The 25,418-nt window shown below is 46.7% G+C and overlaps 1 protein-coding gene across 1 annotated transcript in view; it reads left to right on the plus strand.

Annotated features, from left to right (window-relative positions):
• Positions 1-25,418, plus strand: part of Ext2 (exostosin glycosyltransferase 2) — a 139,729-nt gene that overhangs the window by 33,699 nt on the left and 80,612 nt on the right. Inside the window, exon 7 of the mRNA XM_055600055.1 lies at positions 824-917. Coding sequence (XP_055456030.1) covers positions 824-917 — 94 coding nt within the window. The remainder of the gene's footprint in view (positions 1-823; positions 918-25,418) is intronic.

The following is a 25,418-nucleotide window of genomic DNA, read 5'->3' on the forward strand; positions in this document are numbered from 1 at the left end:
AGTGAATCCTGTGGAGCGTGGGGCGTAGGAAGCCCTGCATGCCCCCCAGCTCCACTGCTATGTGGCTCTGCTGCCTCTGCAGGGGCTCCAGTCCTTCTTCCTGCTCTTGGGCCTGCTTCCTGTCACTTACTGACCCCACAGACAGCATGGGCCTGCTGGAGCTTATTCAGCCTTTGCCTCCATCTCCTAGTGGTTTCCCAGCTCAGTCCTCTGAGGCCTCCAAGGTCTGGTGTGCCTTGCTGCAACCCAACCTCCCTGCTCCCTCCGCTTAACTCACATTCTTCTCCATCCTGTTTACTCTGTGGCAGCCGGAGGAGCCTGCTAGCTAGCTAGCTGTTCCTGGACCATGCCCGACGTGATGCTTCCTTGGCCTTTCACTCCTTAGTCCCGTGCCTGGAACTCCCTTTTCATGGGCCTTCTTAGGCCCTGATCACCCCTCACTTTCTTCTGGTGTTCTCTGTTGGATTGTCAGTGCCCAGCATGTAGTAGGTCTGTCATAAGTAAATGCTGAATCAATGGATAGATGTATAGACGTTAATGTATAGATGTTAAGTAGGGGAAGTAGTTGTTAATTTAGGGAGTGCTATGAAGGGTAAGGAAGGGTGGACAGGAATGCAGCATGTCACATGCAGAGGCCCTTCGGCAGGGCAGAATTTGCTGTAGTTAGTGACTGTGATGCCGGGGAGGATAGGACAGACAGGGAAGGAGGTAGGGCTGAAGGAGTTCCGGGGCTTTGTTTGTGCTCACGAGAAGGGAATTGGACAACTTACAGTGTTGCTCTCTGGAAGGGCTGTGCACATGTAAATAGTGCTGTTGTCTCCAGGGCATCCGTGGTCATCCCAGAGGACAAGATTGCAGACATGTACAGCATCCTGCAGGACATCCCACAGAGGCAGATTGAAGAGATGCAGAGACAGGTAAGGGCCAAAGCCGAGACACCTGGCTGTGAAGGGGAAGAGGGGGTGCTGGATCAGTGGCTTGGACACAGAGGGCCTCCAGCCAGCTGCTCAGTGGGGCTGTGTATTTGCTGTATCAGCTAGTAACAGGAAGGGAAGGTTAGGTGAGTTGCCTCAAGTAAGGCTTAGCTCAGTGCTTCTCAGCCTGTGGGGCGCAGCTCTTTGGAGGTCATATATCTGCATATGAGATATTTGCATTACCATTCATAACAGTAGCAAAATTACAGTTATGAAGTAGCAATGAAATAATTTTATGGTTGGGGTCTCTACAGCATAAGGAACTGTATTAAAGGGTCACAGCATTATGAAGGTTGAGAACCACTGGTTTAGATTACTGACTGGGGTTTCGGGCTGTGCTGGGAGATGCCTACTGTGATTTCAGGGTGCAAGTGATAGAAGAGGACAGTGACCAAGACGGCCAGGGAAGCAGGTCAGCTTGTTTGGCTGTGTCCAAAGGAAGACAGCCTTTGTGCCTGTGGTCTTGTTCCCCACTCAGCAACATCCTGACTCCCTCTGCAGTCCTCTCTGCCTTTTGACCCTTCCCTGGGCAGTTCTCTGGCTACCTGGAGAACTTCACTGGGTTTGCATTCCCCCCATTGTTCTCTCTCTCTCGTAAAGGAGCCGCACCAGGCTTCCCTGTCAGGCAAGTTAAGGACATTTAAGAAATGGCCCTGAAATCGGTGCTGCGATCATCCTCCTGTGTCTTTCTTTTTCTGGATTTTAGTGTTTTAATCTTTATCAGAATTGTCTACATGGGCCAGAGATATGGCTCGGTCAGCAACGTGCTTGCCGTGCAAGCGTGAGGATCTGAGTGTGTACTTTGTGGACTCCTGTACAAGCCAGGCTTGGTGACACACGCCCATAACTCTAGTGCTGCTGAGATGGGCACAGGCGGATGCCTGGAACTCAGTCTAGTGACAGGCTCAAGGGTAAGTGAGAGACCTTGTCTTGATGATGATCATGATAATAGTGGTAGCGAAGAATCAAGGAAAGACCTGATATAGATATCTGGCCTCCACATACATCACACACACACACACACACACACACACACACACACACACACACGGACACACACACACATACCCACATAGGCACACACACTCACAGACCTCTGGCCTTCCCGTACATCACATACACACAGGTGAGTGAAGGAATTGAGTGAGAAGAGACTTGGAGGTTCTCAGCATGCAGCCTTGCTCCTCACCAACAGGCTATATAGATGAGGGCAGGCAGTCACCCAGCTGTAGGATGAGGAGATGCAGAGCTACCGGCTTCCTAAGTGTGTTCTCAGCTTGGCCAACTGTTGGTCCTCTTTTACTCTGATGAGGCCCTCCTGGGTACTCCAACCCCCTCTGCTCTATAGCATTTACACTGTGGGTATGTTGTCCAGTCTCTTTACCGTGCGCTGTTGGTATCGGGTAAAAGTTCCCAAAACTTGTCACTCCAGGGATTTAGGAGAGAGGGAAACTGATCATGCTCAGTCCTGCCCCATGCACTTTGGTGTCAGGGTTAGTAACTTCAGCACTGTGACAAATACTGGAGATAACCACATTACAAAGAGGAAGGGGCTGCTTTGGGGTCCCAGGTCAGCAGATTCCAGGCTATGACTGGATAGAGTTGTTGCTGGGAGAGGGACAGCAGGTCCTGGTGGAGTACAGAGCAAGCAGAACAGTCTACTTCATGCATTAAGAGAAGAGAGAAAGGGCCACAGCCCCGCAGTCTCCTTCAAGAATGCATCCCATGACCTAAGCAAACTGCCTCCCTTTCTAAAGCTTTACCATACCCCCATGCTGCCATCAGAGATCAGGTCTTTAATACAGGCCCTCAAGCTTTAGTGACACTAACCATCTTTTCACACAGAGATTGGCCTGGAGCTTCTTGGATCTCCTGGAATGCCAGCCTGTACTCTGTCTTCTGTGGGTTCCAGAGGGCCCCTCTGAACAGCTTTGTGCCATCCTGGTAGCGAGAAGATCTAAGGTTGCTGATGCTGATAGCTTCCCTACTGGCTCCTCATGGTCCACTGTGCTGGCTTGGAGGTTCTGGCTTCCTGTTGTTATTCACCACTGACCTTATCTGAGCTTTGTGAATCTGAGAATCAGTCTAGAGATTGCCAGATCTTCACCATAAACCTAGAGCATTTGGAGAAAACTGTCCCTCGAAAAGTCTGGGTGTGTCCTTGTATCACTTTTTTTTTAAAGATAGAATCTCACTAAGTAAACCAGACTTGCCTGGACCTCACAGAGACCCACCCACCTCTGCCTCCAGTGTGCTGGAACTGAAGGCATTTGCCTTCACACCCTAGCTGATAGTGTCTTTGCATACTAGATTAATTATAGAATCATGCACTAAATAAGTTTGCACCTCATACAGATTCTACTCTAGGAATGTTAGGGAGAAGCCAGGGCTGGGGAGATGAGCAGATTCTGTGCATGGGGCCCCAGCAGCCCCATGCTGAGAAAGGGATCACTGTGTTTTGGAACAGAGTGCCTCTTGACAGCCCAAAGATTGGCGTGCTTGCTCTGCAGGGTTAGGGCGGGAGTGCCTGCCTGGGACGGGCCTGGTGTCCAGCTGTCAGTGACCGGCTTGTGGTCCCTGGGACAGCTGAGACGGAATGAATGAAGGGCATGTGAAGCATGCTGCCTGTTGGTTATTGAGTTTGAACACTGGGTCTGAGCCCTGCCCCTGTCCATTCTAATTGTGTGTCTGTCCTAAGCACTGAGCTGTTGTAGGCTTTCATCTTATCATCTATGGAATGAAGGGCTTGGCTGAGTCACCCTTCATGTTTTAGGCAGCCATGTAACAACTCTGGGGAGATCTTGTCTCTGGCAGGAGCATTACCCTCCCATCCAGCACTGGTATTTAAGAGGTTGTCTCTTTTCCGGTCACAGAGGTGCCCTCTGCTGGTGGGCACCTTCCACCACACCAGCTCCCCCTCTCACTCCTCCCATGCTTCCAGTGTTCATTTAGTTGACTGTCCAAAGTGCCTGGCTGCCTTTCCTCAGGTTTTGTGTTTCCCAAGTAGCCTCTTCTTTCCCCCAACCCCACATTTCTGAACTGGACTGGCCCCAACTAAACATGCTTGAGATAATTTCCAGTTTGATATAAAGGCTGACAAAATTGAACTCTGACTAGAAACCAGTAGCACCTGCCCCTCCTGCAAGTTCTAACAACTACCAAATGTTCTCCTTGAATGGGAGCAGTCAGGTTTAGCTGGGAAGCACTAGTTCCACTAATAATATGCCACCTCTCAGTTTGAAGAGTGTCATGCCACTACAAAGAAGTACTGGAGGCAGTGAGCTTAGAAAGAGAACAGCTTAGAGGCTCACATCTGATGCTATCAGCTTACTGGGTTTGGCCCACGATGTCAATGCGGGTGCACATGTTGGGGTACATGGTCTTGAGAGAGCACGAGGGGGGCTGTTGAGCCCCACAGCCTCCTTTGAGGGCACACCCACTGACCTGAGGACCCCTCTGTGGGCTTCAGCTCTTTCAGGCCGCAGTGCTTCCCAGAGCTCCTCCCTGAGGACCAAGCCTTTACATATGGGTCTTTGGGAGAGTCATCAATGTGGTTTAGAGTGGTTAGAGTGTGTGCTCTTGTCTGTAACCACACGTGCTATCCTCTGTCTTCTGTTTACATCTGCTGATTGAGCTTTGGCTGGAGTGTTCATCTACCTCAGAAAATCCTCCGTGGGAGCTCAACTTCAGGTCTTTTTGTAATCTCAGCTTATGCCTTTTGGAGAACACCGGTTGTATGTGCAATCACTGGGCCTGGTACCTCAGGTGAGAGGTCAACATGAACCAATACCAGGGCCTAGTCATCCTGAGACAATCAGAACAAGAGCTTACTGAGCTGCAGGGACAGTTGTCGCCAGCAGGGGTCTCCATCCACTTTTAAGTGACTAAATTTCCTGCCCATGGGTTTAAATCTGTGAGAAGTTCCAGGAGCTGCTTGCTTTTCAAGGAATATGGTCCTCACCGCTGCTCCCTGAAGACCATTTTGCTCAGGTGACAGAGCTTTCTCTGCCAACATGGGACAAAACCCAAGATGTGCACAGATGGATACACACACACACACACACACACACACACACACACACACACACACACACAGTGGGAAGGGGGGTAATTAGAACTAACGAAATAAACTTTTTTTTTTTTTTAAAGAAAGGCTATGATCTGAGTGTTTGGTACATTCATTATCATCTTAATTCTAACTGAGAGTTCAGTTGTCCTAAAGGAGAGAGGCATGAAGGCAGCCATACCTTCAGACAAGGCTGTGAGGAAAGCTGTGAATTAGTTATGAAGAAGAACATACCAGAGAAAAGTGTCTCTGGCAGGTAGTTCCGAAAGGCCCCTGTGAGCAGTGTGAGGACACGCGGCCTTGGGAAGTCTAGTTTCAACTTGCAGGGCTTTAGAAGGGACGTTAAAAGCTGTCCCTTCAGTTTAATAGATGTGACAACTGTCTTAGGAAAGCTGGGTCTCAGTTGGACTTTTATTGTCCCATGTGCTAATTAACTAGTTAATTGATTTATTGAAGCCCTAATTGTTTGTTTTTTATTTCAGGGAGAAACTGGGCGGCAGTAAGGCTCTGTGACTGCCTGTAAGGGCAAAAGTCATCTTGGGGTGCAGTGTTTACCCTCAGAGCTGGTTGGGAAGGTGGTGTTGGAGTTCCAGGGTGCACTAAGGTCAGGTTGCAGTTGCCAGGGCAGGTTGGCTGGGAAGATGGCCTTTTGAGCTTTGTTTTGTTCAAGGACAGGAGGAAAATTACAGCTAAATGTTTCTCTGCAGTCAAATGGTACATTCATGCCCCCAGTCTTCCTTGAGGCACAGGAGAAAGCATGCTGTCTCCTGTCTCAGAAGGCACATACTTGGAGACGCTGGACTGGCTAGTTAAAAATGTTTGTGTGATGGGGGAAAGGTGTAAGTGGACCCCTAGTTTATCTGCTGAGCAGAGCTCCCAAACACTTGTTTTATTAGTCAGTGGCTCCACCAGTGGTGACCTCTAACCCTAGCAACACTAGGAGGTGGAAGTCAGGAGCCTGCCTCGCCTTTGAACTCTCCTTTGTACTCAGTTGACTAGGGGCCTTTGAGGTGGCAAAGACTTCAACATCTTGTCTTCTCTCTAGTCACCAGCACTCAGAAAAAGTAAAGCTGCAGGTTTCTGGTCTGTTACATCTAGTGTACCTTTGTGGTTGCCTAGTAAATACGCTGCGTATCTGTGCTGCCAAGAAGCCTTGGAGATGCTGGGAGCTGAGTCAGCAGACCACTGCTTAGCAGATGGGGGTACAGCGCTTCTACCCACAGCAAGGAGTTCAGACTTAGCAGGAGAGGCCTGGCTGAAGGCCCGGCTGAAGAGCTGTGCCTGTGTCCTAGCTCATGTGCTTTACTTGCAGGCAAGCCCCCGGAGGGCGCTCTCGTTTTGCTTATTTACACAGACTCTCCATGCATTCGATCCCAATATTTGGTTTCCATGGCTACAGCTGTTTGGATGTCACAATCTTGAAGGGGAAGGCAATGACACAAAAGAGTCTCTGAGATGGGTCAGAACTCTTAGCATTGCAAACACAAGCCCAGAAATGTCGGCCTCCCTACAGTAAAGATGGCGCAGTTCTTTGGGGGCTTACTGTCTTTGCTTTGTTTTTCATGGTTTACCTTCTCAGTCTTGAGATCTATTTGTATACCATTTTCCCAAAGCTGTCATTAATGGGCACTTCAACTCCTTGAAGTGTAATCTGTTACACACACACACACGCACACACACACGGATCATCTATGCCTTACAAGGTTTTCTGTTTGGCAAGTTCTTGTTTGTTTGTTTAGATTTACTTATCTTTGTTCTATGCGTGGTGGGAGTGGTTCGCTTGCACGTTATATCTGTGCACCACCTGAGTGCCTGATGCCCATAGAGACTAGAGGAGGGTGTCAGAGCCCCTGTTTACACCATAGATCCTTCCCTCAGGAGGGAGATAGGCTATTAGAAGAGTCAACTTTTTACACATCTTCTAAGACCACACCACCTGATCAGGCAGGGCATTCCCCGTTCTGCCACACATGCACTCAGACACCAGGGCCATTTGGCCTGGGCTGTGAGTGAAGTCAGGCTGCATTCCCAGCCAGTCAAGCTGACTTCCTGTCACCTCACTAGCCTTCTCCCCAAAGTGGTGGATTGAGACAGTTCAGGCTGGACACCCTGGAAATGCATCAGGAAGAAAGGGCGTCATCGCTGATTTCCGCGGTCCGTGCTGTAATTCATGTGCTTCTTACCCCTCACTCCCAACTGTGAAATGGAGAATTTTCTGTCTACATAAGTTAGGGCCTGAGATGGCACAGAGGCAAAGGGGGCTTGTTGTGGCAGCCTGATGACCCCAGTTCAATCCCTGGGACCCACATGGTGAAGGAGGGCACCAATTCCTGCACGTTGTCCTTCTATACACTAGTGTGCCACACACATGTGCCAACACATTGCACACTACACACACACGTAATAAATAGACAAGTACATTTTAATTTTGTTACTTCACACATACCCAACACACACGTGCACATACAATAAATAAGTTGGTAGATTATACTCCTGGGACTACATGTACTTTCACACAGGTACATATGTAATAAACAAATTAGATTTTACTCTTGGGACTGTGCACACTCACACATGTGCACATATAATAAATTAGAGTATATGCTTGGAATTACACACAATCAAATACACTAACATTTTCACACATACATGTATACATGTAATTAATTAGTATATTATACTCTTCAAACTACATACACACACGTGCCCACACACACGCACACACACACACACGCGCACACACACACACACAGAACTGTTTCCCTTCTGTTCTGATGCCACTCTGTTGTCTTCCTCAGGCTAGCTTTCCAGCTTGCTCTTAAAAAGCGTGGGGCTGGCAGTGCAGCTCAGTGGTAGAACATTTGCCTGCTGTGCATGAGGCCCTGATTTTAGACCCCAGCACTCAGAGAAGAAAAATACTATTGTCACTTCCCCTCAGAGGGAACACATTTTGAGCTGGAATTCTTCCCTGGAAAGAAGTGAGTTCTGATGCCCAAAGGCCCTGTCGCTATTGCTTGGGGGAGATTTTCAATGGCTGTTTTTTTCAGTAGTACTGTGTAGTCAGTGTTGGAGTTTTCCCATGTATGTAACCCCACACTGTGAGGGAGCAGTCTGTGCAGTTGTTTAAAGCAGGGTAAATAAGGACTGGTTTCGTCGACATCTTAAGGAAGAACATTTCTCCGTGCGTATGTTAAGCCTTTTTTTTTTCTTTTTTGAAACTTTGGTATTAGGAACGTTGTTGGAAAAAAGACTTTTACCAAGTATCTGATGGGAAGCCAAGAAAAGCATTTTAATAGAACTGTCTCAGATTTATAGTGCACTGGGGCCTGTAAATAAATTTTCCTGTCTTTAAGGTTTGGACTGATTTGCAGTTGTTTGGTATAGCTTCTGAGATTTAAATCCTCGAGGTCCAGATGGAGAGACCATAAAGCCGTGTTCTCTGACAGCCTTGGTATGTCTTGTCCGTGTGCAAGCTTAACTGGGCAGTGTCACAGCTCGGCTATCGTGCTGTGATACAGCGTTGGTTCATTGATTTGGATTTTCTACAGGAATTCACTTAACTGTAAACTTATGCATACTAGGTCGGTATGTATATGTTTGTTTGTAGTGTGTTTGTATGTGCATGTCTCCGCACATGCATGTGAAAGCCAGAAGTCCACATCTGCTGTCTGCTTACATCACTGTCCCTCTTGCTTTTCTGAGATAGGGTCTCTTACTGACTGGCTCCTCTGGCTGGCCAGCAAGTCTCAGAGAACCTCAACTATGCCCCTCACTCCCATCCAGCCCCCAGCATTGTGCTTACAGGCCTGTATCGCCATGCACTACCTCTTACGTGGGTGTGGGGTCCAGACTCAGGTCCTCATATGTACGGCAGTCACCCTAACGACTTAGCCATTGCCACAGCCTTCAGATGAACATAGCCTAAGTGAAGACTTTGTTCCTAGCACTGTGTTGGTACATTAAAGGAGACTAAAACAGGGCATTGTGTAGGAGTGCAGCCTCTTTAGTCTCAGGGGAACTCAAGTTACCGGCACAAGTATCAACAGTAATGAGAAGTCACAGGCCAGTTGCCCTGAGGGTCATCGGGAAAGTCTGCCAGAGGAGAGCAGTTCAGGAGAAAGGAGGCTTCACCCCTGGGCCCTGTGCTGGGGAAGAGGGGATGAGCTGCGTTGCTCTCCACTGGAGATCTGGTAGATAAGTGGGAGTCAGATGAAGTATCTGGGCTGCGAAGACTCTCACGAAGCATCCCGGGCTGGGAGGACTTGCAGTGTTAGCAGCAGAGAGATTCATAGTGAGTTAGAAGGAAAGGGGTGAATAACACTTGGAGAGAAAATGGCGTGTGTGAGGAAAGGGGAGACTAGGTAATTGAAGTTTTGTAAAAATCCAATCTTAGAAATTATCCAGGCATTCTTCAGGTTTCACCAATGACCAGTGAGGCCTGGGGACCTGATGACCTTAAGGACACATCTGAGAGCTGGAGTACTGGAACCCAGGTCTCAAGGCACCTAGTCCGGTATTTTGCTTTTTGTTTTTATGTGATATACGGCAGTGTTTTTCAGCCTGGGGTGAGCTGAGGTCAATTCAGTGGGTCACAACTGGCATCTAATTTTTTTTTTTTTAAGAGAATAGGAAACTCTCAAGAGTGTTATATGGTGAAGGTAATTGTTTCCTGAAGCATTGGCTTCCGTCTTGAGTTGTTGGGCGGGGTATAGCTTGGTGGTAAAGCACTTGCCTAGCATACACTTGTGTTCAATCCATAGCACAGAAAGTTTAAAAAAAAAGTCTGCCTTAACTTGCCATAGGAAGCATATTGTCTGTTTTAACTGTGAGTCCTAATCACAGAAGCTTTTAAAACATGGTAGTGGGAAGCTTGTGAGTGGGCGAGACCTGAATTTAGACCCTAACTCTGTGGTCTGTCGATGGACTCTGTGGTTGAGGGCCGGTTATTCCACTTTCCAGGCTTCAGCTTTCCAGCGTCAAGCTGGGCCGGGTGAGACTGCCTAGAGGTCTCACCCACCAAATGAGATCATGTGTTTCAAGCGTGTGGGTTCTGCTGCCTGCTCCGTGCTGGTGGTCACTCAGGAACTCCCTGGGGTCTGCATCTGAATTTGGGAGAGTGCCTCCTGGTAAGGAGCGTGGTCTTGAGGAACCACAGCCAGTTAGTGTGCGGATGTATTAGGCATTTGCTTCTGGCCTTGGAAACTTGAAACAGAATAGCATCCTGTGGGCTCGGGTGTACTCCCTACATCTTGGTGTGGAGGCGTTCCCCTCTGCTCTTCTTCAGGAGCAGCAAGGCTCACAGGAAGATAACCACCACTGATTGCTCAGCAGGTCTCTGTGTTTTAGTCACGTATTGTGACTTTCCCCCCTTTCCAGTGAAGTAATTTTTCACCGAGTTTACCCTTCAGCTTCTAGTCTCTTCTGTGCCAAGTCATGATTTTTATTCATTTTTGAGGGGAGGAGGCTGAAAAAAACAAAAACCAAAATAAACAACCAGAGGAAAATTAAAATCCAAGTTAACATCTAGGTAGTAGATAGCTATGAAGACCTGGATGTGAGCTACAGGTTGGGGACTGTCTCGTGCCTTCAGAAACAGTAGTTGTTCATATCCCTCTAGAGAGAATGTGGCTTAGGGTGTTTCTTTTTTATTTTTTTACTTTCTACTTTAGCCCCTTTCTCTCTGTTCCTTTAGCCTCCTTTCCCTCACCCCTTTCTTGCCAGGCCAGTCTATCTCATATTTGAAGTCCCACTGGAGAGTAGAGACGAGTCTCAGCCCCCAGTGATTGGGGCCAGGGGCTAAAACACTCCCATAAATCTGAGGCTCATTTTAGTGCCATGGCGAAGCTGTGTGAGCGGCTGGTCTCCGTGGCCCCTGCCCTCTCACTTTATGGGCTGCTTTGGCTCTTCTCTATAAAGAGGCCCAATGGAGTCATTTGAAAATTCTTATCAGTTTGCTGACAGCTATATGGCCCTTTCTGCTGAGTTCAGGAGCTCAAGCAGGCGTGTGAAATTTTTGATATTAAAACTGAAGAAAAATGCCAGGCAGAAGAGATTGAGTAGTGCAGTGGTGAGCTGGAGGTGAAATGAGGCCAGCCAGGTCATTAACCTCCATGGGTCTGACTTCACTGTTGGCCATTGTAGTGAGGAAGCCAGGATGAGGCCAGGATAGAGTGGGCCTTCCAAGGGGCTTCCATCTTTAACCCGGTGCTGACAAATGCTGTTCTCCGGACAGCTTTCCTTCCTAACGGGAGGTAGGCAAGCCAAGGGGGCTGGAGTGGGCAGACGGGTGGCTGTTTCTTCCCTAAAAGCAAGGTCTGGCCAGCTCCAGCCTGCAGTCTGTGTGTCTGACTTTGCTTCCCTGCCCTTTAGACCCCATCCTTAGCAATCCTCCCAGAATGCTTTGTGGAGGCCCCAGGCCCATCAATGCCTGAGCCTTCTGCCCTCTCCTGCACAGAGAATGGGCTGGAAGCTGCCCCTTCCTCACCCTTTCCACTCTCCCTTTCTTTCTTTGCTGGAAAACTCTTGCGGCCAGCAACTAAGGGAAGGAAAAGCCATTACCTGGATTGAGGCCAGTGGCTTGATGGGAGCTTCAAAATCTTTGGCATCTCCTCCCCAGAATGCTTTTCCAGGCATTTTGAGCCTAGCATCCTTCCCAGCCTTGCCATGTGAGGGTGTGGGGGTGTCCTGTCCCCTCTACTCTCCTCACAGAGCTTTAGGGAGTTGGTGATCAGCAAAGTCAGTGGACATATATTTTTTAACTGCTTGGTACCCTTCTCTGTCATAACCACATTATTTTTCCTTCTTCTAGTAGTTTAGAATATGAACAGTTTTACAAGAATGTTCAGTTTAGAACAGTCGTTTAGCCTCAAGGTTGAGACAAAAAGCAAGGGGTGTTTGTTAGTGAGACCGACGTGCAGCTGCAGTGCAGGGTTGCGTAAACAATGAAAACACTGGTCCTGTCATAACACACAACTTCTAAAGGGAGAGTGAGGATGCAAAACTAAAGGACAACTAAACCAGGGTGTCTCAGACTCTGAAATGGTAGAGTTGCCTTCTCTCTATTTCCAGGTGATAAGTCAGTCTTCTGCAATTTAAGATAATGGAGTGGGTACAATGTCTTATACCATACTTTCAAATTTCCTGTCATTATTTTATGTTATGTGTGTGGATACTTTGAATGCATGTCTGTTTGTGTAGCGTGTAAATATCTGGTGTCTTCTGAGGGCAGAGAAGGTGTTGGATCCCCTGGAACCAGAGTTACAGATGGTTCTGAGCTGCTGTCTGGGTGCTGGGAACAAACTCGGATCCTCCTCAAGTGTATTTACCGCTGTGTCATCTCTTCAGCTGCCTCTTAAACTGTAATTTTGACAGTGCTGAATAATGTAAGCGTCAAGTTGTAAATATGTGGTTGAGCCCTTTCTTCTAGGAGTTCAGGGAGAACCAAGTGGCCACTATTTCTTCTTGGGCATCAGCAGGAAAACTGTCTAAAGCTAACAACATATTAAGCTTAAGTTAATCCCACATAATGAGTCCCCAGTATGAGGCCTGGCTTCAGGAAATGGCCTCTCTAATAAAGGTATTAAACATTAGTTTGCAGCCTACAAAAGAATTGTCTTAGTTTTTTGTGCTGGTGTTCTACAGGGTGGTATTATTTATTAAATTTCTGAGAACTCCTTATAGGAAATGCCATTGTAGGTTTGGTGAATTCATTATACAACTACTTACTAAAAGACCTAGGCTTTCAAAAGGGTAGTTTGTCGATGGTCAGGTGTGATATTTGGTATTTTTTCAAGTCTTCAGTAAGAGTTAAACTGTTTTATAAAATAAGCTGTTTTGTTTATTTACACAAATGGCACAGTGATGCTTCATGTGCTACCATTTTTGGCAACAATTGAAGTAACGGATTTCTGCCTGTAGTTAAAAATGCTGAGATCAAGTATTACATGTGGACATGCATTGCCTTTCTCAGCCCTGAAAGCACTTAGAGAACTTGAACTTGTGTAATTATTTGGGCTGATGTAATTTATAATTTTGTAATAATGTGATTTATCATATGAACCTGGGTTGTAGGTCTTTGGAGCATAAGGCAACGACTACATGCATTTATTTCATTATTGTCACTTAAAATCTGCTGATGAGTCTAGGAGCGGTGACAGTGTGGGTTTCTGTAAAGCGTTTCTGACAAGGTAGTGTTCTTTCTTGCGGACACTTAAGGGCTAATTTGTCACATATAAACATATGCTTACAGGTTGGCATGCTGCTTAGTGGAGTGAGCTTACCTAGCACGCACGGGGCCAGGGACTCAGTTCCCCAGCCCCGTGTACTAACTGCGCGCTTGCTGCCTGTGTCAGTAAGGGTATTAGTAGTGACCTCGTGCTTTGCTGGCTACTTTCAGGTGCCAGTGCTTTACTAGGAGGAACAGTATTTTCTTTTTAGGTGTTTGGAGTCCACATTTATATTGAGGTGAATTTGAATTTTAGCCTAATTAGGTCATTCCTTGAGATGCTTGCATGGCTAGCGCTTGTATTCTAGAAAGATCCTTGAGCTTGCTTGTGGCTTTGAGCTGCAGGTGAGGGCTGAGTGTGGCTGTGTGGCATTCTGAGAGGGGAACCAGAAACCCTGGAGCTGGTGAGACATGGGAGACTGTGCTATAGCATGCAGACAGCAGGCCCGACTGCATACTCTCTTCAGCTGAGACTAACCAGTCAGACACCGATACTTCCTCAGATCTGCTTCTCTAGCAAGCTCTGGGCAAACTGACATATGGCCTGGCCATAAGTGTCATCTTTGGAGTCTTAAGAAGTTTTAGAGAGAAGACCTTTGGTTTCTTAACTACCCAGCTGCTAAAGTGATTTTTTTTAAAGTAAGGTACAGGAGAGAGGGCTACTGTGAAGAGCTTTCTGGACCATGGTTTGGGCACATGGATCTCTTTAATAGGTTCCTCTATAATGAACCACAGGCAGGTCTCTTGAGGCCCTTGTGTAATGGGCCTCAGCTCACTCAGTGACCAAGGGTAGGGGCAAAAAGAGAGCCACCAACACAACACTCTGCTCAGAGCCCTGCTCTGGGGCAGGACGTAGGGCCTTTCCTTTTGTATCCCCAGCAGAGTGTGTCTGGCCAGACTTCATCAGAGAGGGAGTGGGGTTGGCTCTCCAGCAGCCAGCAGCAGTTCATAGAGGAGCTGGGGCCATGCTCAGGTAGATGGTGATTCTGTTTTTCTTCTTGGCATGTGTGTTACAATGGATAGTGCAGGGGGAGCACACTGACTGCTGAGCTCACATCCATACCAATAGAAGGAACCTGCCTAAGAGTATGCCTGCCACTGTCTGCAGCTGCTCTTTAACGAAAACAGGAGAGGGCCCCATGCCAGTGTGGTAGCTTTGGAGGTGAGCAAGCTTTCAGTTGCACCCTCAGAGTCGGTTTGCATGGTGTGCGTGTGTGGTGTTTTAATTAACGGGGCAGGCCTTTCAAGCGGGCCTGGTTGGAATAAGGCTTGTTTTATATTTACCTTCTCTAGTCAAACAAACACATGCTTTCTTTCTCCTGGTTCTAGCATAGCAAACACGGGAAATCTCACCCCAGGCAGATTCCTTTATAACTGTTTGACCCAAGTTGTACTCTTATTTGTTTATTTTTGATGACAGACCTTGATTAAAGATTTCCAGTGCACCTTTGAGCTCTTTCATGAGGCCAGCCGGGAGAGAAGGCTGGTCAGCTGCTGGGCCTGAAGAAGCTCCCTATCTTGTGGGCAACAGTGGGATTTGGGATGACTCCGAAAACTAAGCAGGCAGAATGCTGTCTCTAGTCTCTTTGTTAAGAGAGTTGGGCAAACATAATTTTATTGGTCAGTGGCTCCTGCTTTAGTAACCTTTCACCCCAGTGGCTCTTGAAGGTGCAGGCCACTGGCCGGCCTTGCCTTTGAACTCCTCAAGGCTCCTGCCTCCTCAAAGGCTCCCAGTCAGGGCTTGTGTTTTGCTTAGGACCTCGCCTCACAGCAGGGTCTCAGCAGTTGGGGAAACCGATCCACCCTAAGAACGTTGACATATTTGAAGGTGATACCCCTGAGACTGGAAACCTGCGGCTTTCTGTTTCAGGACCTGTCTGTCACACGTCAGGAAACATGACTCAGGCTTCCCCCCTTCCTCCTCTAGCCCTGCTCGTTTCCCACAGGACAGGAGGTCGCTACCCTGGGGTATTTCCTAAGAGTGATCACAAAGCCCTCTCTTACCCCCTTTTCTCCCAACTTTCCCCAAGGCGTTTGTTTTGAGAGAGTTCAGTTGTGAAGAATGCAGAAGTGTGCAAATACTAAGCTGTCCTCGGTGTTCAGGAGTGTCACTGAAGGTGCAAGGACCATGGGGCTTACATGCTTTGTCCTGATGCTTTCATATCCAATAAGCCCAACTTGTAAGAGAGCCTTGTGATGGCCCCTCCCCCCTTTTCAGGAACAACTTGATTTTGCAAGAGGACAGAAAGAGCAGAGGTTGCCCTCCACCCCTGCATGACTCCTGTCCAAGGAACAGGAATCAAAATGTCGCTGTTTAGAGGCAGCTCTGGGGACACATGGGCATTAGATGATTTCAGCTTAGCATCTTTGGCAAGTAAGCAAACTTGTTCTATAAATATTCAGTAGAAAATCCATCTTCTGCTAGTGATGTCTTTAACCTACCTAGGTGAGATCCTGGACGGAGGGATCTCAGTAGAGGCTCTTTGTTTTTCTAGAACCCAAACAGCATACTGTTGATAATTACCTTGTCTTTGACAGACAAGACAAGACTGTGTGACAGGATCTGTGTTCCAAATAACCCCCTGCCCTCCTGTGGTCATGAGTACTTTGGGTGTGGTTCTGAGCTCACACTTCTCAGGGAAGGGTAGAATGGTAGTTTGTCAGCGACTGCACTGGCCACTTCTGGGTGAGGTAGCTGTCATTTGCTCCTACAGTGAAGCAGGCAGGCCTGAGAAACTGAGTGAGTGATGTAGAGACTGGAAACATTTGAAGGCTGTGATTTAAAAGTGTGAAGTTGTAGTTACGAAGCGCTATGGTTCCTCGTTTGGCACCTTTTGCACTATGCTAATCATCTGAAATAATTTTGAAATGCCCAGTTTAGGGAAGCTGCTGAACTGTGACTTGCACAGGCTAGGGTCTTTGTTCTTAAGCAGCCAGTGGTCTGAAAGGGGAGGTGGGGGGTCTGTCAATGTGTGTGCTATCTGTCTGTTCATGTCTGAGGTAGGACTAGGGCTGCCACAGCAGAGGAGCACAGGCTGGGTGCCCTAAACACTGGAAAGTGTTTCTCATAGCCTGGCAGCCCAAGACCAGGATCAACAGGCAGCACTGGATTCTCTGAGGTGGTTTCTTGTTCACCAATGGCCAGCCCCCTGCTGCCTCTTCACACACAGTCCCCAGTTCATGTGCCACTCTGTCCAAAGTCTCTTGTAAGGACAGATTGGAGTTACCCTCCCCAAGCCCCACAACCTCATTTTGACCCAGGCAACTCTTTAAGGGCTCTTTCTCCTGGAGCTGTGAGATAGCCACAGTTCATTGTGGGCTGTGTCAGCTACAAGGGCCAAACAAAGACTGTAGTTGTCAGTGGCTCTGTTGAGAAGGATCTCACTGTGAGGCCCACTCTGAGGTGTTTTTCCTAACGCATACCAGCTCCTTCCTAAGGACAAGCAAGGGGAACCAGGGAAGAGTAATGCTTTAAGTAGCACCTCCCTGCACTGTGCAGGAAACACGGAGGACTGGCTGCTGCAAAACTCAAGAATGTGAGGTGACTCGGCTCCGCTGTCCTCAGTGTTTCTAATGGGGTCATGCTTCTATCACAGTTCCTGGTCACAACAGAATGAGACAGAGAGGTGGCTGGGCGGATAAATAGATATGTGGCAACAGGTATATAGTCCAGGCTGGCCGCCAAGCCTGGGTCTTTTCTAGAGTCTTGGTGTGTAACCTTGCACTAGTTGTTTGCCTTCAGATGTCTCCCGTCTTCCTCTGCTTTTGTATCCCCTCATGAGAGCTGGCTGCTGAGTGTGTTAGCGTGAGCATGACAGTTTCTCAAGAGTAAAAGAAAATATTGTGCTTCCTAGAGCCCCGGTCTCTGAGTCTCGAAACCTCTTGGTTAGGGCCATTCTCAGAAAGGTCCTCCATCATTGCCCCCAAGACTTAGAGCAGCCCGTGCCCTCTGCTGGGCCAGATTGTGAATGCCCTCCTCATTTGCAAAAGGGGGGGGGCTTCTCAAGAATGCTGTAGACTCTAGATTTTTTCTGTTGCTGCTTGAGCCCTTTAGTGAGCTCAGTGGGAGCCCCGTACAGCACACACTTCAGTATTCCTCTGGTTAAATCTTAAGCCAGGGAAAAGCTGGACCAGTAACCCCCATGAACTTGTCAGTACCTCAATTTTCTCATCATAAAACAGGGGTAATTCCTTGAGCTGTGAGGATTAAATGAATGAATACAGGTAAAGCACTTAAAATGGCGCCTTCTGCATAGCAAGCGCCTCATTAACCGACAGGTGTTTCCTGAGCCCCACCCCCACCCCACTTCAGTTCTGGAACGATGCTGAGTGCTGGGCATGAGCCAAAGAGTAACCCAGGCAAGCCTATACCACTTGAAGCCTGGCCTGCAGGAGGGCCAGTGGGGATGACACCAAGGCCAGCTGTACCCAGGTCAGAGTGCCGCCAGAGTCGGTTGCCCTTGAGTTTGCCATGTGCCTTGGGGACATCGAATGATGAGGGTAGAGGCCACTGGCCTGTGTCAGGGTTTTCTGTTTTCTCTCTAATCCATAATTACTCCTTTTCTGACTTCTCTTTCACAATGTGGCAAAAAGGTATGGGGCATTCCATACCTTTTATTTGCCTTCCTTTGTCCATGTTCTCATTCTTTCTCTGGAAGCTAGGCTTGCCACCTCTTTCTGGCAATCAACCGTGTAATCCAAAGCCATGTGAACTTGTAAAGAGCTTGTAAACACATACTGACCCCTGAAAAACAGCCTAATTGAAAACTCTTGCGGCCTCCCCAGCACGCTCCTGCCGTGTCAGAGATCCTGTGGGTGTCACTGTGCAGACTTTCACGTGGGCTTATGATTACTCAGGGATGTGTGTTGCAGTGTTTCCTCTGAAGGAACCACTGAATAGTACCTCATTTCATGAGTATATATTTTACTTTGTTTTCTTAGAATTTCATGCACAAGTACCATATTGACATAAGTTCCTCTCCTCTCTGTCCCCAGCACTTGTGTCCTCCCCCCAACTCTCTCTCAAATTTATAACCTCTTTTTTAAACATTATTTTAAAAACATATACACACGCAATTTCAGTCAGTCGTAAACACATACAAGCAACGCTAAGTGGACTCTGTAGGCTGAATTTTAGTTCAGAGCCTCCAACAATGTAAATCCTGCGATTGGAGATAAAGAAAGGGCACTTTGCTTGTGAGTGGGTGACATGTGCCTGTGTATGGACCTTTGGGGGTTTCCCAGCCATTGGTTTGAGGACAGAATTTGAATGTCAACCCTTCCTTGCCTTCTAACCTCAGGGTGGACCACAGCTTTGGGTTAAAGAATGAGATCTAGGACTTGTGGAAAATTCAGTAACACAGAGGGAGGTTGTACCATATACCGTATGAGGATGGGTGTACTGACCCGAGAGCACTGTGGGAATTCTCCGCACTGGGCCAGTAATGTAATGGACTCAAGTGGAGAGGGCTTGAAGGTAGTAAACAGAAGTGCCAGGTGGAGAACCAGAGTTACAGGAACACGTTCTGTCCCCTGAGGGGAAGTGGACAAACACAGTTTCCAGGAAGGAGAGAATAAAGGGGATTATTCAGTGAGCTGTGGGATTGATAACTGTGTTTGTTAAATATTTTTGCACTACCTGCGTTCCAACTTGAAAGACTATTAATACCTTTTTTTTTTTTTTTTTTTTTTTTCCAAAGAGACAGGGTTTATCTGTGTGTAGCCCTGGGTGTCCTGGACTCTGTAGATCAGACTGGCCTTGAACTCACAGAGATCCACCTGCCTCTGCCTCCCAGGTGTGGGATTAAAGGTGTGTGCCACCAAAAAGGCAAAATGACTTGCACTGATGGTTCAGGAGGTCATGTACAGTGCAAGTGTGAGGAACTGAGTTTGGATCCCCAGCGCCCAATAAAGTCCCCAGTTCTCAGGGTAAGGAGATGGGCTCACTGCTGGCCTAGCCAAAATGACAAGCTCTAGGTCCATCAAGAGAAGGTCAGATAGAGAGGTGACTGAAGAAGACACCCTAAGGTCATGCCTTCAGTGTGCATGTATGTGTGAGTGCTCATATGCATGTGCGTGCACACACACAAACACGGAAAGAATAAAAAGGGAGAGAAGGGCAGAATCGTAGATACCCATAATGGATTCTGAGTTCTAAGATATGTTCAGGAGTTTTGAAATGCAAGTTAAGAAATGTGAGATTAAATCCTAAGAGAAACTAATTCATAGCAAGAATTAAGTAATTCTTGAGTGTGTTGGTACGTGCTTGTATTCCAGAGCTTCATTGGCTGAGGCAAGGGTATGATGAGCTCAGAGGTAGCCTGGGCAACAGAGCAAGGCTCTAATTCAGCTCCTAGGAGGAGTATTAGATTAGCAAGGTGTGGCCACTTGGATCCTGCACTCAGCTGCACCCGAATTTAAAATGGTTCTCAGCTGTTCTCTGGAGCAACACAGAGCCTCTTAGTCACTGCTGTGGGTCCCCCAGTCCCTGCTCTGCTGCTGCTGGGAAAAGTCAGCTGTGTGTTAATGTTAACGTTTAGTCTCTTCTGTCTGTTCAGTCTTCTGGAACTCAGGGCTTTGTTCCAGAGCAAGTTTGGGGTTCCAGTGTCAGAAGCTTTGAGAGTCCTTTCTCAAAGCCTCGCCTGTAGGTGGGGCTGGCAATGTTTGCTCGCATTGTTGGCCTGCTGCCAGTGCGAGTCTCACTGGAACTTATGTTTGTTCTTCCCTGATGTCACAGGGTGCAGAGCAATTGCTGGGGGTTGAGGGGATGAAGTGTTGTATGAATGAGAAGAGCCTCAGGGTACTTTCAAGGAAGATGTTTTTTTTTTTTTTTTTAACTAATTATATTTATTTTAGAGCAGTTTTAGATTCATAACAAAGTTGAGCAGAACATGCAGCGTTCTGATGTAGCCCATCTGGATAGGTAACAGCCTTCCTCATTACTGCATCTCGAATTCCAGCAGTCACTCCTTATCCATATGACCTACTCTGGAAAAGCTCCCTCTCCAAGAGTCTCAAGTTTCACTAGGCCTAACTCTCGACTGCCCATTTATGGGTTTGCTTGACCACTACCAAATTATGATCAGTACCAAATGACTGAGCTAAAAAATTACCTGTCCTAAGACTGGTATGGAGGGGCACACCTTTCCTCCCAGCACTGGGGAGGCAGAGGCAGGCAGATCTCTGTCAGTTCTACATCAGCCTGTTCTACATAGCAGGTTCTTGGTGAGCCATGGTTGGTTATACAGTTAGACCCTGTCTCAAATAAAACTTCTAGAAAATGTAATAAAAGACAAAGAAAACTGACCCTCCCCCTCTTAGCAGCCACCAGCCACCAGAAATCGTGTGCATCAATTAATTCACTCATTTAAAATATGAATCTCATTTAAAATAAGTTTTGACAAATATATGGTAGTATTGTGTCATCACAACAAACAGAATATTTTCATTATCTCCAGAGATTCCCTTATGCCTTTTTCCTGTCAACTACTACACATACACACACACACACACACACACACACACACACACACACACACACACTCACTCACACATACGCTCTCACACACATTCACACACACATACACGCACCACCACCAATACCAACACCCACAGCCTTGCACATAGTCAATTAGGACTATCAGCATATCTATTTGTCTTTGTAGAATCACAAAGTTTGTTATTACATGATTCTAACCATGTGACCTTTTCTCTGGAAAATGACAAACCTTGTTAGATGTCTTTGCTCTGTTTCTGGGTGTGGTTTTTTTTGTTGTTGTTTTGTTTTTTTGTTTTTTCCTTCTTCTCTTTTGCCTTTTGGAGTTTGTATTTAAATTTTTAAAATCATTTTCTTATGTGTAGGTATGTGTGTCTTTGTGTATGTCACGTGTGTGTATGGGCGAGTTTGTGTGTGTGTGTGTGTGTGTGTTTACGTGCAGGTACCTAAGGATGTCAGAAGAAAGCATTAGATTTCCTGGGCCTGGTGTTACTGGCATTTGTGAGCTGACCAGTGTGGATGCTGGAAACCAAACTCAGGTCCTCTGCAAGACTCACACAGACTCACCTTTTGGGATTTTTATGGTATTACATTCTCTCTCTCTGCACATTAGCTAAGATTTGCTTGCTTGCTTGTTCTTATACTCTGGTTTACACTTCAGGGTGAGAACAAATTTCAAGTGCATTTTCAAATAGCCCTGCACCATAAACACATGGAACACAGGTCCTTAAAGAAGAGAGCATTCCAGGTCCCCTCCCCTGATGCCCTTTTTTAAATTTACCTATTAGCTTATTTGTTCTCTTATATATGCATATGTAATCAAATACATCATGGGGCTCCCTGCCTTCAGCAAACTGTCAAGAGCAGAAAGAAAGAAATGAATATTTGCTCACTTGTTTGCTTGCTTCTGCTCAGCTCCACTTCTCCGTTCTCACATATCCAGAACCCCTGACTTAGGGAACAGCATTGCTCACAGTGGACTGGACCTGGCCACCTCAGTTCAATGAAGTAAGACAACATTCTCCTCAGCACACACCGGCGGCACCTGACGGACAACCAGTGCACAGGATCCGTCTTTGAGACTCTTTCCAGCCATCTCTCAGTTGTGTCAAGTTGACAGGGAAAGCTGACCATCACAAAAAGTGACCATTCTGAAACACACCAGAGCATTCTGCACTGAGTGTGGTCTGCCCTCAGGAGGGAGCTTACCAGCAACTAACCTACCAGGTTCTTATCAAAGCCTGACTTACCTGGGGCTCTAGACAGTCCTAGCCTTTCATGCTGAGGAGGGACATACCCAACCTGTCTCTTCTAGTCTTTCTTTAGCTAAGCAGGTGGGGAAATGAGAAGTGTTTGTGAAGCTTGCAGACCAGGCTCTCAGGCTCCTAGGCTCCCAGGCTCACAAAACACTAAGCTGTGGAAAGAGGCTCAGAGAATACGTCTCCTGCCCCATATCTTAGTACCACGTCACCACAGGCCTATTTGGAGTTCTTCTTCCCCAGATCACCAAGTCTGGATGATGCAACATCCAGAACAGGATGCAAGGCCTTCAAAAGGCAAAAACAGTGGAAGAGACTGAAAAATATTCAAGCCAAAGTTAGGCATGGAAGGGATGATGGAATTATCAGAACTGGCATTTAAAACAATGTTAAACAAAATGATGAACTCTCTAATGTGAAAAGTAGGCAATATGTAAGAAGAAATGGAGGGCCAGGAACATGGCTCAGTTGGCAGTGCTCACTGTGCAGGAAGACCAGTTTGATTCCCAGAACCAATAAAAAACGCAGGCCTGGCAGCAAGGCTTGCTGTTCGTTGGGTAGCCAGCCTCGCCTCTCAGCCAGCTTTAGGTCAGCAAGAGACCGTGTCTCAAAAACAAAATGTAAATGCAAATAAACTTTTCTCCCGTAATTTGCTTTTGTCAAGGTAATTTATCAAAGCAATAGAAATGAAGCTAGGAGACCTTCCCTGCTCCTTGCCAGAAGCCTCAAGAACTTTTCTCTGATGTTCACTTCGAGAATGTAGCTGACTAGAGATATTAATAAGACTCAGAAGAGAAAAACCCTGTAGCCGTGTTCCCGCAGAGATCTGTCACTCACTGCTCAAGTTTTCCCACTTGGCACTGGCTTGCAGAAGTTTCTGTTCAGTAAATTGGGATTGTTTCCACCTGTTGTTTTCTTCAGTTTGGGGGAAATGGCTGTTCTGGCACCTCACTTGCCTAATGGATGGAAGCAGATTTTTATGTTTGTTCAGCTTTTTACTTCTGTTAGGACACAGGAAAGGTGTCTAAGCTCCTTAAATACTGGGATGGGAGCTGGTACTCTCTCAGAGAGGATTTGGGAAGATGAAAGACAAGGCAAACAACATTTAAAAGAAAGAGAATCCCTGAAGAATGTGATTATCTTGAGTCTGTGGGCCAGAACAAATGTGTTTGTAATCACATGCATGTGTGTGTGTGTGATGTGACATAGGGCCATTTTTTTCAGCAGACTGGGCATGACAGAATAAGGAAGATTTTCAATGCTTGGTAAGTCTTAGAGACACTAAAAAAAAAAAAAAAAAAAAAAAAGAACAGAGAAACCGGTAATTTGCCTGAAGTGTCACTGAATATCAGGTATAGAAAGATCCTTAAGGATCGAGTAGTTCTGGTTTCATTTAAAGATGGCTCACTGAGGCCCACACCATTTCCAGTACCGTGGTCAGGTTGACGAGGCAGCTGGTATCTAGACTGTGGTTGCCCTCCATCTGACTTGATCCCACCTCATTCATTGCATATTTGTAGGACTCACTGTGATTGACACACTGAGCCCCCTTAATTACCATTGAAGACATGGGGTCTTTTCTCAGTTTGGACCCTGTGGCTTTGTTAATGATAGCACATAATGTCCTGGTGAGGTGTTTAAGAAACATCTTCTGTTTCCTTAATGACCTTCAGAGATGTCTCTCCTAGTGAAAAGCCTTAGTAGGTTAAAGTCGACCTAAATTATGGGATGCCTGCCTGTGGTTCTGTTTGTCCTTTTCAGAAGGCTTGTTGGCAGACAGTGTTGGATCGGCCCACAGGAGCAGTGACTGCTGTCCTTCCAAGGCCTGCCTGGAGAACAAATAAAAACACACACTACTTAATAGATTCCAAACCGCATATTATTTTTACACTTAAACATCGCTCTCTCTCTCTCTCTGGAAGCTCAGAAATGGCTCAGTGCTTAAGAACACATCCTGCTTGCTTTTGCAGAGGACCCAGGCCTGGTTCCCATCACCCATGTCATGCAGCTCACAGCTTCCTGTAATTCCAGTTTCAGAAAGACCTGATGCCCTCTTCTGGTGTACATTGGTATCTACACTCACATATATACCCCCCCCATTCATATACTTAATGAAAAATAACATCTCTGACATCAAGATTTTGCGATACATGATATAATTTTAGCTCTGTGTCATATTTCAATAGAAAACCCTTTTTGTCATTAGTGTTTTATAAAATAACATTGCATATTTAAAGCAACGATGCCAGGCATCTGTGATATATTAACACAGGAGTCCTAAACAAAATTTTACCAAGCAAACTGAGTAGTACAGGGAAAGCATTAGGTCATTAGGTCATCATTAAGATTAGTTAACATTCAGAGTGAACTACTGAATCAACAAAATAAACTCGTAAGATCACCGCATGAAGTAGGGAAAAATAATTTGATGAAATTCACCAATTCAGACTGAGATAAAGCTCAGTTGTTGATATCACAGTCTGCTCTTGTAGGAGACCCATGTTCAGTTGCCAGTACACACATGGCAGCTCACAACCTCTGTAACTCCAGTTCCAGAAGATCTGATACCCTCTTCTGGCTGCCATTGTTAGAACACCATGACTATAGCATGTAGAGGAGGAGGCTTTTCAGCTCACAATAGACAAGAAGAAAGTAAGGAGGGGACTGGGGACTCAGTATAGCACTCAAAGGCATGCCCCCAGTGATGTTTTCTCCAACCGGGCTCTCCCTCTTAGGTTTCTAGAACCTTCCAAAACAGAACCTCCCGCTGGGAACCAACAGTTTGACATGTGAACTTCTGGGGGGCGCTTTCCCTTTCAAATCATAGCATGTGTGTTGGGGAGAGCATGTTCTGCTTCCAGAAGCCCTGGCGGATCGTTTCTGTAAACCTCATCTTCTAGCGTCTTCTTAACTCCACAGGCAGACACTGTGACCTTTCCCTTACAGATTTTGGGAAGCAGATAGGTTTGCCAGCTGCAAAACACACCAGCTGCTTGTCATTGTCATTCCCTCCCTCCCTGCACTGCGCTAGCTCCTCACAAACACTAGTTATTGCTGATCCCATTGGCATAGTATTACTGAAGAGCAAAAACATGCTATTTAATTGATATTTAATCTGAAACAACAAGTTCAGTTGAGTTCCTGTTGCTTATGATAGTATTTTTACATGTATGTGTGTATGTACATTGTGCATATATGCATGTTTACATGTGTGTTAGCAAATGTGTTTCTGCACCTGTGTGCACATGAGTGGAGGTCAGAAGCTGGACTGGCATTTAGTGTCTTCCTTAATCAATCATTCAACACTTCGTTAGGACAGAGTCTTGCTGCATCTAGAACTCCTGATTCTACTGAGTCTGCTCAGCCAGCTCACCCAGGGAGCTGTGTACACTTCCTGAGA

This window comes from Psammomys obesus, unplaced genomic scaffold (genome assembly GCF_907164565.1).
Source record: "Psammomys obesus unplaced genomic scaffold, mPsaObe1.curated_primary_1811, whole genome shotgun sequence".
In the NCBI taxonomy this organism is placed as follows: Eukaryota; Metazoa; Chordata; class Mammalia; order Rodentia; family Muridae; genus Psammomys; species Psammomys obesus.